This window comes from Arvicanthis niloticus, chromosome 11, assembly GCF_011762505.2.
Source record: "Arvicanthis niloticus isolate mArvNil1 chromosome 11, mArvNil1.pat.X, whole genome shotgun sequence".
NCBI lineage: Eukaryota > Metazoa > Chordata > Mammalia > Rodentia > Muridae > Arvicanthis > Arvicanthis niloticus.
The window spans coordinates 59,149,093-59,162,562 of NC_047668.1; the positions used below are offsets into that span (position 1 = coordinate 59,149,093).

The following is a 13,470-nucleotide window of genomic DNA, read 5'->3' on the forward strand; positions in this document are numbered from 1 at the left end:
ATGCTTTTATCCCTACTGTATCACAGTGGATGGATATATACCATGATTTTTTAAATTTGTCTTGCTCTGGGGCATAGAAGATTGGAAATGAACAGGAAAGCAAAGAGAATGAAGTTTCAGCTTATCTAATACTATCTGTTGCAGACAGCCAAGAACTTTAAAGACTTGAGTCCCAAGTCTAGTTCTTTTTGGTCTTTATATTCAAACTGCTTGCTTTTACATACCTTGCAGGACTAACTACACAAATACAAGATACTAATACCAATAATAATTAGCACTGCACTTATGACACCATATACTAAGTGATTCTGCATTACTAAATAATATACCTTTCACAATTACTCTTATGAAGTAGGTGTGTTTATCCCCATGTTATAACTAGGGAACAAAAACCACGATTATTACAGAGGCTGGACTCCTACCTTACAGCCAAGCACTTACCTCCCTGTTCTGTATTTCTGAGTGTTAGTACTCTCAGCACTTTACAGGACTGCTCAATTAAAAAGAAAACTGTGTAAAGCAAAAAAGTGCAGCTTTAATGCTGTCAATTGTATAACTTTTTCACAAATCTGATCACGTTTGATTTATAGGGTCTCATACCTGCTCTGTGTCACCAAGAGAAACTGAAAATGTAGCTTAAAATCCAAGTAGCTAAACATAGTCACCCAGAGTACAGCAAGTTAGATAAAAGCTAAATTTAAGTTTTCTCTAGTGATGGGAAAGGAGTACTCGATCCCAAACACAAACTTTGTACTCTTTACACCAGTGACAGCAACTTTTAGTCACAAACTTTAGGATTTGTGAAACTTTACCTGGTTCCAGACCAGGTTCTTTTTGCCTACCTACCGCCTAACTACAGGAACCACGTGCGTGCTAAGATGTAACCCAGTGAGTGAGTCAACAGTGAACAGCACTTACCTGACAGCGAAAAGGATTCCCTAACTAAGCAGTTTCCCAACTACAGGAAAAATCACCAGGACGTACATCATATGCCCTAAACCAAGCGACTACAATTTCACTTTACTTCTGCTGAGAATGAAAGGAGCCTAGAAAGTAAAGAGTTTATGGGACGACGAATCCCACAACCTAGAGGCAGAAGAGAACACGTGTTGAACACGCATCCGAGTAAAGGGGCTCCCGGAAGGAAGAAAACAAGACGTGCGCATTCCAACTGCCCAAAGCAAAACCCAATACCCAGGTTTGGGATGCGGAAGCATGAGACGGTCCTAAAGAGCGCACAGAGCAGCTCTGATGAGGGACACCGTGAGGAGCCAGGCCTGGAAGTCTGAGGCCGCCCCCGGGGGGCAAAGGCTTCGGGGAACATGGCGGCCCAGCGGCAGCCGGGAGCAGATCTCACGGAGACCGCGGGATCGGGCCGCACCCTCTCACAGGCCCCCTCGGGACAGGCCGCACTCTCAGCCGCGGCGCTGGGCCAGGGCACGCTGCCGTCCCGCTCCGCGCCTCCTCGCCTGGGCCGCCCCGGGCCACGCGCGACGTGGTGCCACGCGCCGCCCAGCCCGGGATGCCGCAGCCCGGCCAGGAGGGCGCCCTCCCCATCGCCGTCCCGCTCACCCTACCTTGGCCTGCAGCCGTGCGGGCGCCCAGGCCAGGCAGGTGCAGGTACCGCTTAGGTGCGCGGAAGGCACGTATTCCTGGTGCAGCCGGTTGTTGGCTGTGTCCCACACCCGCAAGTGACCGTCGCTAGAGGCTAAAGCGAAGTAGGCTTGTCTGTCCGGCGAGAAGGCGCAGGGGACCCCCGCCGGGGCCAAGGGGTCGAAGCTACCGCCGCCACCGGCCGCCATTGCTGCTCTGGTTCCGCGGCAGCCACGTGTTCGCCCGGGCGCAGGCGCACCGGCTCGGGGCGGGGCCTTAAGGGAGGAAGTGGGGCGGAGGGAATGCTGCGAGCCCAGGGAGTGGCTGATCGTGACGCAGGCAAGCGTTGAGCCGGGCCCACCCTGCGGACGGTGGCTCAGTGGGGCCCATCTTAACTTGCTCTGAGAAGCAAGAGCGTGGGGAAGTGATTTGCTTACTATAGTACAAGGTCCTTCTTATAAAAATACGTCTTGTGCAACAACTAGATGAAATGTTTAAAAGAAATGTTTACTTACATCTCTAAGATTGTAACAACTGTTTCCATGTTTCTTTAGTCTCTTCGAGGACGTAATCATGTACATAACAATAATCATAGTACTATCAAAGTTATAGTTGGGGCTTGAAGAAACTAGATGCCTCTTTTGTCCGTGTCAACACAGAGATACTATTGGAAATGAGAGGAGGTCAATTTGAATGTAAATAAAGAATCCAGGCGTGGTGCCTCATGCCTTTGAGCCCAACAATTTGGAAGGTAGAAACAGGTGGATCTCTGAGTTCCTGTCCGCCCAGGTCTACAGAGTTCCAGGACAGCCAGGACTACATAGAGAAACCCTGTCTCGAAAAACCAAACATATATTTCCATCTGGATGTGGTGGCACATGCCTTTTAATCCCAGCGCTCTGGAGGCATGGTCTACAGACTGACTTCTAGAACATCGCGGACTGCATAGGGAAACTGTCTCAAGAAGATAAATGATAGATGGATAGTTAGATAGATAGCTCGATCGATAGATAGATAGATAGAATTTTTTCTTTCTTTTTTTATTGGTTCTTGTTTAAATTTTTCTATTGGTTATGTTTTTTTTCGAGACAGGGTTTCTCTGTATAGCCCTGGCTGTCCTAGACCTCACTCTGTAGACCAGGCTGGCCTGGAATCCGCCTGCCTCTGCCTCCCAAGTGCTGGGATTAAAGGCGTGCACCACCACTGCCCAGCTGGTTATTTTGTTTATTTACATTTCAAATGTCATCCCCCCCTTCCCGGTTTCCTTTCCGAGAACACCTATCCCACCCCCTCCCCTCTGACTCTACAAGGGAGCTCCCCCAACCCATATGCCCACTCCTTAGCATTCCCCTATGCTGGGGCATGAAGCCTTCACAGGAACAAGGTCACCATCCTCTGCTACATATGCAGCTGGAGCCATGGGTCTCTCCATGTGTACTCTTTGGTTGGTGGTTTACTCCCTGGTAGCTCTGGGGGGTCTTGTTGGTTGATATTGTTCTTTCCATGGGGTTTCAGTCTTTCCTCTAACTCCTCCATTGGGGTCCCCCTGCTCAGTCCAACGGTTGGCTGAAAGCATCCGAATCTGTATCAGTAATGTTCTGGCAAAGCATCTCAGGAGACATCCATATCAGGCTCCTGTTGGCAAGCACTTCTTGGCATCAGCAATAATGTCTGGGTTTGGTGTCTGCATATGGGATGGATCCCCAGGTGGGGCGGTCACTGATCACTAGTCAATGGTCACTTCAGTCTCTGCTCCACTCTTTGTCCCCGTATTTCCTTTAGACAGGAGCAATTCTGGGTTAAAATTTTGAGAAGGGTGGGTAGCCCATCCCTCAACCGGGTCGTGCCTAACCTATGGATAGTCTCTACAGGTTTTCTCTCCCCTTTGTTGGGTATTTCAGCTAATGTCATCCCCGTTGGGTCCTGGGAACCTCTTGCTTTTCTAGCATCTGGGACTTTCTGTTGGCTGCCCCCATTTCCCCATCCCCTATTGCTACATGCCTCTGTTCAATTTCCTGACCCTCTGCACATCTCCTGTCTCCTCCCACACCTGTCCTGCCCTCCTTTTTTTTCCTCTTCTCCTTTCTTCCTCCCAAGTCTTGCCCACCCTCTACCTCCCGTGATTACTTTGTTACCCTTCTAAGTAAGACTGAGGCATCCACGCCTTGATCTTCTTGACCTTCATACAGTCTGTAAATTGTATCATGGGTACTCCGAGCTTTTTCCCTAATATCCACTTATCAGTGAGTGCATACCATGTGCATTCTTTTGTGACTGGGTTACCTCACTCAGGATAGTATTTTCTAGTTCCATCCATTTGCCTGTGAATTTCATGAATTCATTGTTTTTAATAGCTGAGTAATTCCTGAATTCATGAATTTGTAGTTCCATTGTGTAATTGTACCACATTTTCTGTATCCATTCCTCTATTGAGGGACATCTGGGTTGTTTCCAGCTTCTGGCTATTATAAATAAGGCTGCTATGAACATAGTGGAGCAGGTGTCCTTGTTATATGTTGGAGCATCTTTTGGGTATATGCCCAGAAGCGGTATAGCTGGGTCCTCAGGTAGTACTATGTCCAATTTTCTGAGGAACTGCCAGATTGATTTCCAGAGTGGTTGTACCAGCTTGCAATCCCACCAACAATGGGAGTGTTCTTCTTTCTCCCCATCCTCACCAGCATCTGCAATCACCTGATTTTTGATCTTAGCCATTCTGACTGGTGTGAGGTGGAATCTCAGGGGTTTTTTTTTGTTTGTTTGTTTTTGTTTTTTTCTTTTTTCTTTTCTTTTTTTTTTTCGAGACAGGGTTTCTCTGTGTAGCTCTGGCTGTCCTGGAACTCACTCTGTAGACCAGGCTGGCCTCGAACTCAGAAATCCGCCTGCCTCTGCCGCCCAAGTGCTGGGCTTAAAGGCGTGCACCACCACCACCCAGCAAAACAAAGAATTCTCAACTAAGGAATCTTGAATGGCCAAGAAACCCCTAAAGAAATGTTCAACATTCTTAGTCATCAGGGAAATGCAAATCAAAATAACCCTGAGAGCCGGGCAGTGGTGGCCCACACCTTTAATCCCAGCACTTGGGAGGCAGAGGCAGGCGGATTTCTGAGTTCGAGGCCAGCCAGGTCTACAGAGTGAGTTCCAGGACAGCCAGAGCTACACAGAGAAACCCTGTCTCAAAAAACCAAAAAGAGACAGAGAGAGAGAGAGAGAGAGAGAGAGAGAGAGAGAGAGAGAGAGAGAGGAGAGAGAATTCTTTGTTTAGCTCTGTATCCCATTTTTAATAGGGTTATTTGGTTCTCTGGAGTCTAATTTTTGAGTTCTTTGTATATTTTGGATTTTAGCCCTCTATCAGATGTAGGGGTGGTAAAGATCTTTTCCTAATCTGTAAATTGCCATTTTGTCCTATTGGCAGTGTCCTTTGCTTTACAGAAGCTTTGCAATTTTATGAGGTCCCATTTATCAATTCTTGGTCTTAGAGCATAAGCCATTGGTGTTCTGTTCAGGAAATTTTCCCCTGTGCCCATGTATTTGAGGTTCTTCCCCACTTTCTCTTCTATTAGTTTCAGTGTATCTGGTTTTATATGGAGGTCCTTGATCCACTTGAAAGAAATTTTTTTCTTTAAAAACAAGTATTGGTTACTTTCTTCCCTCCAGGGGAGCTTTCGCCCTTTTCTGGGAAGCTACAGTGAAGGTCCCAAGAACCTCCGTACGATGTGCGTGTCCGTCATCATTGTGATGCCTGTCCTCTATAGCCTCACATGCTCCCCGCCTTCCCTCTGATTTCTTGCCTTCTATTTGAAATGTTCCCCCATTTTCTCCACTTTGTGGCATCAAAGTTCCTTGGGGCTTTATTTCTTTTTCTATAAAACTCAGTCACCATTCGTGGGCTGGTGGTCACAGATGTATGCTTCCAAACTTCGTCTTTCCCCTGAACTTAAATTTCAATTCCATGTTCAGCATCTCCACATGAATATAGTGGTAAGTTGAATAATGTCACCAAAAAGTGTCTGAGTTCTGATACTGTTAACTGTAGGTGTGGCCTTATCTGGAAATTAGGCTTTGCATATTTAATCCGGTTAAAAATCTCAAAATTATTTTTATCTTGAAGTAGGTCCTGAACCCAGTGACTGAAGAGGATGTCAGACCCCCTGGAACTGGAGTACAAATGGTTATCAGTCACCGTGTGGGTGTTGAGAACAGAATTTGGGTCCTTTGGAAGAGCAGCCAGGGCTCTTAACTGGAGAAAGCTATCTCTCTGGACCTCTTTCCTTCCCCTTTTCTTTATGATTATATTAATTTGGATACTGTATCTCTGCCTTTTAGTTAGTTTGCCTAAGGGTCTGCATCTGAATGTAGAAGGATACAAATAGACCCTGCACAAAATGAGTCCAAGTGGATCAAAGACCTCAATATAAAAGCAGATACACTAAATCTAATAGAGGAAAAAAATGGGGAACTGCCTTGAATACATTGGCACAGGAGACAATTTCCTGAACAGAAGACCAATAGCTCAGGTACTAAGATCAACAATTAATAAAGGGGACCTCATGAAACCAAAAAGCTTCTGTAAGGCAAAGGACACTGTCAATAGGTCAAAATGACAGCCTACAGAATGGGAAAAGATCTTTACCAGCCCTACACCCAACAGAAGACTAATGTCCAAAATATATAAAGAACTTAAGAATTAAACACCACCAAACCAAATAATCCAATTTTTAAAGTGGGGTACAGAGCTAAACAGAGAATTCTCAACAGAGGAATCTCAAGTGGCTGAGAAGCACCTAAAGAAATGTTCAACATCTTTAGTCATCAGGAAAAGGCAAATCAAAATGACTCCGAGAGTCCTTCTTACACCCATTTGTAGGCTTAGGGTTTCTTTCAAAACCTATTTTATTTAGGGGTTTTAAATGCTTCAACCTCCCTTCTAACCCACCAGCCAGAGGTAGGGGGGAAAGAAGGTTAACAGGAAAAGGTTGTTGAGGCCCCCCTTTGGAGGTGATTCCACTCTTTGTTGGCTCATTTCTCTCTGCAAAGTGAAGACCAGCAAAGAGTTGCACAGCATAGCAATGTTAGAGTGTCCTGTCACTGTCTGTGGGTTCCATTTTTATTCTTTTTAAACATCACATGCCCTCTCAAGTACCAGTTTTCAGCAAAATATCACATGACCTCTCACAAGACAACTTCCAGAAAAACATCATGTAACACAACTGTGTTGTTAAAGAAACCAGAAATTTCTACTTCACCTGTCAGAATGGCTAAGATCAAAAACTCAAGTGACAGCACACGCTGGTGAGGATGCGGAGCAAGGGGAACACCCTTCCATTGCTAGTGGAAGTGAAAACTTGTACATTCACTTTGGAAATTTGGCAATTTCTCAGAAAGTTGGGAAGAGTTCTACCTTAAGCCCCAGCTATACCACCCCTGGGCATATATCCAAAAGATGCTCCAACATCCCACAAAGACATTTTTTTCAACTATGTTCATAGCAGCTGTTGGGGGCCGCAGTGATTTGCCATTCCAAGATGGCTCGGACATCCTGTCCTCCCACTTGTAAACAACTGACTGTGCAGTTGCAAAAGGCAAAAGTGAGCCAAAAGTCACTGCCCATCCCGGGGCGTAATATGGGGTGATGAGTGAACAGCCAATCAGAAGTGAACACGCCACTCTAGGGTATATATAGCAGTGCCTTTCCCGGGCTTGGGGTCTTTTCTGCTTTTGCTGTTACAAGAAGTAAAGCCTCGTCTGTAGTGATACCCGATTACTACCTCCGTGTCCTTTTTCAAGGGCGAAGGGGACACAAAAGAGGTGCGCGAAACAAGCAGCTTCATTCATAATAGCTGGAAACTGGAAACAACCTAGATGTCCTTCAACAGAAGAATGGATCAAGAAAATGTGGTACCTTTACACAATGAAATACTATTCAGCTATGAAAAACAAAGACATCAGGAAAATTGCAGGCAAATGGATGGAACTAGAAAATATCCTGAGTGAAGTAACACAGACCAGGAAAGTGGTACATAGTCACTTTTAAGTAGATATTAGCCACTAAGTACAGGATGACCATGCTACAATCCACAGACCCAAAGAAGCTAAGTAACAAAGAGGGCCCAAGAGACTATGCTTGAATCTCACTCGGAAGTGGAAATAAAATAGACATCAGAGGTAGATAAAGAGAGGGAACTGGATATGAGAGGGGGTGGGGAATAAAATGGGGGTGGGGACCAGGTATGAGGAAGGGGAAGGGGAGAGGGCTGGGAGAGAGAAAGGAAATCGGTGGAGAGGCATTTCTGGGACAAGCTGGAGACTTGGGACATTGGAGGCTCTAGGTAGTCTATGGAGGTGACCCTAGCAGCTGGGGATATAGAGATTGAAATGGCCACCTCCTGTAACTAGGTGGGACTTACAGTAGGAGGAGGGGGACACCAACCACACAAAATCCTTGACCAAAACTTTGCCCTGCCTACAAGATATGCAGGAGTAAAGATGGAGCAGAGCCTGAGGGAATGGCCAACCAATGACTGCCCCAACTTGATACCCACCCCATGAGAGAGAGCCAACCCCTGACACTATTTATGATACTCTGCTGTGCTTGTAGACAGGAGTCTAGCATAACTGTCCTCTGAGAGGCTTCATCCAGCAGCTGATGGAAAAGATGCAGAGACCCACAGCCAAACATCAGGTGGAACTTGGGGAGTCTTGTGGAAGAGTGGAGGGAAAGATAGAGGGAGAGGGAGCCAAAGGGGTCAGAGACACCACAAGAAGACCTACGGAGTCAACTAAACTGGGTCAGAGACTAAACTACCAACCAAAGAGCATGTGTGGGCTGAACCTAGGCCCCCTATACATTTGCAGCAGATGTTCACCTTGGTTTTCATGTGGGTCCTATAACAACTGGAGCTGGGATTCTTTCTAACTCTGTTGCCTACCTTTGGATCCCCTTCCCCTAACTGGGCTGCCTTATATGTCCTTAGATGTGCTGCTACTTGATGTGCCATGGTGGGTTGGTACCCTGGGGGGGCTTCCCCTTCTCTGAGGAGAATGGGAGGAGGTACTTAGGGAAGGGGTATTGTCATGGCCTGAGCAAAATGTTGAGGCCCAAGCTGCCGATCTAGTCCGCGGGTCGGGGTTCAGCAAGAGAGAGAGGACGGTCGAGAGGAATGGAGACCAGACAGAGTGTGTTTCAATCCTGTTTATTCTTCAGTCTCTCTTCCTCTAAATGTCTTAAGTCCTAAGTTCCTAGTCCCTAGTCCCTAGTGCCTCCAAGTTCCAAGTTACTTCTTCCAAGTTCTCTTCCAAGTGCCTGCTTCTCTGTCTTCTCTCTGCCGTCTGCCTCTGCCTTTTATCTGTCTCACTTCTGAGCCATGCCTTTTGGTCACACCTTTAATCATGCCCTTAGGTCTTGTCTCTAACTCTGATCTCTACACTTCTAAGTCACTCTCTTAAATTACACACCTTTAATCTCACACACCTTTAATCTCACGCACCCAAGGTATCTAAACCAAGATTATCAGAATGTGCTCAGCTGTTGTAGGCTATTGTAATCCAAGTCTCATGTCAGGGTATATGGCTCAAGATGGCTGCAAAGCTGATAGCCGCTTTCTGCTAAAAGTTGGCCCCCAACAGGGTATGTGATGGCGGGACTAGGAGGAGAGGAGGGAGGGGGCTGAGATCTGGATGTAAAGTGAATAAATAAAAAAATAAAAATAAATGTAAGAAAACAAAAAATTAAAAAAAAAAAAGAAAGAAATGCCCACAAATGATGAACATTGTGGGTGGGATCAGATTTAAAAATGCATCTCTGACTAATTCATGAGGAGATTCCGAGAAAGAAAGGGCAAAAAATTACTATGAGATCTGTCTTATCAGAACATGAAAGCTAGAGGGTAATCAAACTAGGTCAAGCCACTAAGGGAAAATAGAATTCAAAGTCAGAAAACACAGCTATCAGGAGAGTAGAAGAGGGATGTTTTCTGGTACGTGAGATGTCAAAGACTTTACTTCCTAAATTCTCGTGAGAATTGAGTGAAGGATGATGTTCTCTACCAGAAACAGAGTGGATTAGGAGAAACAAAGATGGGTTATAAGAAGCATGGAGAACTGACAAGGAGAGAGGCCAGAGCAGTCTGAAGTCAAGAGAGATGCCATAGGTCAGGGGCTAGCCGATGAACATAAGGAGATCAAACATCTCTGAGGAATGGAAGCATGCGAGAAGTAAAGAATAACAATGTGGATGCAGATGTGGGTAGAGCATCATACAGCTGGACACGGTGTGACGAACTTTGTAATTACCCATTGATTATGACAAAACAGTTAAAACAAAACGTGCAGAAAAGAACAAACAATTGTAGAATATATGATAAGATAGTTAAATCTTATGACATCACCAATATTTAAACCAGTGGTTCATGACCTTTCCGAATGCTGCAGCATTAATGCAGTTAATGCAGTTCCTCATGTTGTTGTGACCCCCAGCCATAAAATTATTTTCATTGCTACTTCATAACTGTAAGTTTACTATTGCTATGAATCATAATGTAGATATGCTTTCCAGTGGTCTTGGGGGAATCCCTGTGAAAGGGTAGCTCAACTTCCAAACTGGTTCTTACTGGTAGGCTGAGCATCACTGATTTAAACTCTTCTGTGGTTGATACATTGGGACATTGGGAACACTGAGACTGAACCTACAGCCTCATGCCTGCAAGGCAAGCATGGTAGATACCAACTACATCCTCATCCTTCCTTGTAGTTTTTCCAATTTTGGAGGGATAAGTCTCACTAACTTGCCCTGCTTGCCCTTGAATTCATTCTGTAAATTAGGCAGGCCTTGGACATAGTGATCTTCCAGCCTTAGACTCCTGAATAAATGGAGTTATAGACCTGTATCACCAGGCCTGGGTTCATTTAACATGATCAAGAGTTATTTTAGAGCTGGGAAGAATTCTTACCTTGAAACTGAGGAACTTAGTTCAGCACCATGTGTAAAAGCTAGGTATGGTGGCAGGCTTATAATTCCAGTACTGGGAAGGCAGAGATTGAAGTGGGAGTTCTGGGGCTCAATCCTATCCTAATTAGTGAACCTTGGGTCAATAGCAAACACTACCTCAAATGAGGTGGAAGGTATTCCTGAATAATATACCAGAAGTTGTTCTCTGGCTTCCACACGGTTACACACGTGCATGTACATCCTGAATACATACTCACACACACATCAAAGGGCTATTTTTTAAAAATATCTTTTATTTTTTAAAAGTGGGTGTGTGAGTGCATGCATGTGCACATGAATGCCAGTGTCCTTGGAGACCAGAAGCTCCACTGGAGCTGGAGTTACAGGAGGTTGTGAGATGCCTGATGTGGGTGCTGGGAACTGAACTCAGAGCAGCATGGATGGACTTTGTTTTTTGAGACAGAGCCTCTCTATGTAGGCCTAACTGTCCTGGAGTTCGCTATGTAGACCAGGATGGCCTCGCACTAACAGAGATCCTCCTGTCTTTGCCTCCCAAGTGCTGGGATTAAGGGCATTTGTCACCATGCCAATTATTCTCAGAGCTGGGGTCTAAAAAAAAACAAAAACAAAAACAAAAAAACGTATGCTATATGGCTCAATGAAACACAAAATCTAGCAGCAAATAGTATTTAAATGACCACAGTCAATCTGAGAATTGACTATCAATGTAGCTAGAACTGCGGTAAGAGAGTTTTTGGAAACACAGGTAGGAAATGCGTGGATAGTTGAGGTTAAGAGCAGACAATGGAGGGAAATAGCTCAAAATCTCAGCTGCATAATGAGATGTCAATAATAAATGAATAAATATAAATGAATAAATATAAATGATGCATATAACTGAAAAATCCACAACTACTACTAGAAGAATATAGTTGAGCAATTAGAGTAATTTTGGAAAACTTAAATGTAAACAACTGGAGTTTATTATTTAAGAAAACTTTCCAGAATTCCATTTTTGAAAAAAATTAATATTAAGTATTGAGATAAAAAGCTGCATGGCGGCTTTAAAGGACTCATCAGCTCTAAGTCCAGTTGTGGTGACTATGCTCTGAGAACGTCTCTGTGAATGAGGTCATGCAGGGTAGTTTCTCTGGCACATGGCATTCTCTCCACAAATGACATCCTATGGGAATCTTTCTGCCCTTTGACTTTCCGAAGCTCATTGCTCTCTACATTCTCCCTACAGCACAGATAGAGGTGAAAGCCACTTTTCTTCCTTGTCGGGATAATAATGGATTATAGAAATTTGAAAAATGGCGCAGTGTTGGGGTGGGGGGAGTGGTGTCAGAGTCGGGGGGATCAGAGGAACTGCACAGTTCGTGGAATTCGTACCCTTAGTGTTAGCCTTTAGGAGGCAGGGGCAGTCAGATCTCTGAGTTCTAGGGCAGCCTGGTCTACAGGATGAGATTCAGAACAGTCAAAACTACACAGAGAAATTTTGTCTCAAAAAACAAACACAAAATTGCAGAAAGGAGATATTGTCTAAAAAGTGACATTTAAGGTTGTGAGATGTGTCCATTTAAGGATGTGAGATGTGTCCATTTAAGGATGTGAGATGTGTCCATTTAAGGTTGTGAGATGTGTCCATTTAAGGTTGTGAGATGTGTCCATTTAAGGAATGTGAAAACATAAATGTTGGGATCTTCTTCTCTGATCTCTGGGCAGAGGGACTGATGCAGCTCAGTAGTTAAGTGACTTTGTGAGCTCTTTCTCCCTGTCTCTGAGCACTGATCTGTTTTCATATTTTAAGTGGCATCACAAGCAAATGTATTTTGCCAGTAAGGGAAAGGGTACCATGACTTTGTTTTGCATCTTTCCTTTATCCATTCCTTCAGGGCTCATGCTAGGACTTCAGGGATGCAATCGGGGATGAGAGAGATCTATTCTCTGAACCAAAAGCATAATGAAGTCTAGGAGCCAAACAATGCCGCCCGTTAGTAATGGAAAATACAAAGTCTCCTAGGAGGGTGTGCTGGGGAATCTGCCTGTCTCTGCTTCCCTAGGATAGGAATTACATATGTAAATATGTGCCACCATGCCCCGATTTAAAAGAAATATTGGAGGGAGGGAAATGCATGCTACAAAATATGTGTGGGTACCAGAGGAGAACCCACGAAAGTCTTTTTCCACTACTTTTTCTATCCTACCATAGAAATCTAGTCATCAATCTGGGACCACGTACCTTTATCTACTGAGCTATCTTGCTGCACTGCCCCTCCCCCCCCCCCATTTAAAGATGAGTTCTGGAAATCAAACCCAGACCCCAATTCTTACACACTGAGCTATCACCCCACCCTTCCTTAGTCTTTAGAAAGGTGTATGGTACAATCAACAAGGGCTACCGAATTTGGCCGACCTAGTTAGAAAGCTCACCATCCCATTTCTCAGCTACCTTGTCAGGGGATTTGCTGACATCGTTTAATCTCCTTCCTATAGTAGGTCATAAATACTGGTTTCTAACTGAGTTGCAAATTTTCAATGTATGTGCATGGTTTTGTTTGTTTGTTTGTTGCCTGATTCTCAATAAACTTGTAGGCAGGCTAATGATATTTAACTTTGGGTGCAAAAGGTAACTTCAGTTTTAAGAAGCAGGGTGGCTAAAGCAGTTGTGTTGATTTTTTTGAAGTACAAGCACACAATGAATAGCGTCAATTTTCTTTTTCTGTCTATTTTGTAGCTTAGCTCCTCTGGGCTCTGGCTATCCTGTAACCCACTGTGTAAATCAGGTGGGTTCTGCCTCCCAAGGGCTGGAATGTGCCACTGTATCTTTAGTTTCCAAAACTAACAGAAGGGGGCACCTGGATTTGAACCAGGGACCTCTTGATCTGCAGTCAAATGCTCTACCACTGAGCTATACCCCCGTGGTGGCT

At 44.7% G+C, this 13,470-nt stretch overlaps 1 protein-coding gene and 1 non-coding gene across 2 annotated transcripts in view; both read right to left on the reverse strand.

The window, feature by feature from the left end:
• Wdr43 (WD repeat domain 43) overlaps window positions 1–1,840 on the reverse strand; it is a 40,413-nt gene extending 38,573 nt beyond the window's left edge. Inside the window, exon 1 of the mRNA XM_034514372.2 lies at window positions 1,578–1,840. Within this exon, the coding sequence (XP_034370263.1) occupies window positions 1,578–1,802 (225 nt within the window). The 5' untranslated portion in view covers window positions 1,803–1,840. The remainder of the gene's footprint in view (window positions 1–1,577) is intronic.
• An 11,549-nt stretch (window positions 1,841–13,389) lies between these two features.
• Window positions 13,390–13,461, reverse strand: Trnac-gca (transfer RNA cysteine (anticodon GCA)). Its single transcript has one exon. It is a non-coding gene; the product is annotated as a tRNA-Cys (tRNA).
• Window positions 13,462–13,470: the final 9 nt, after the last annotated feature.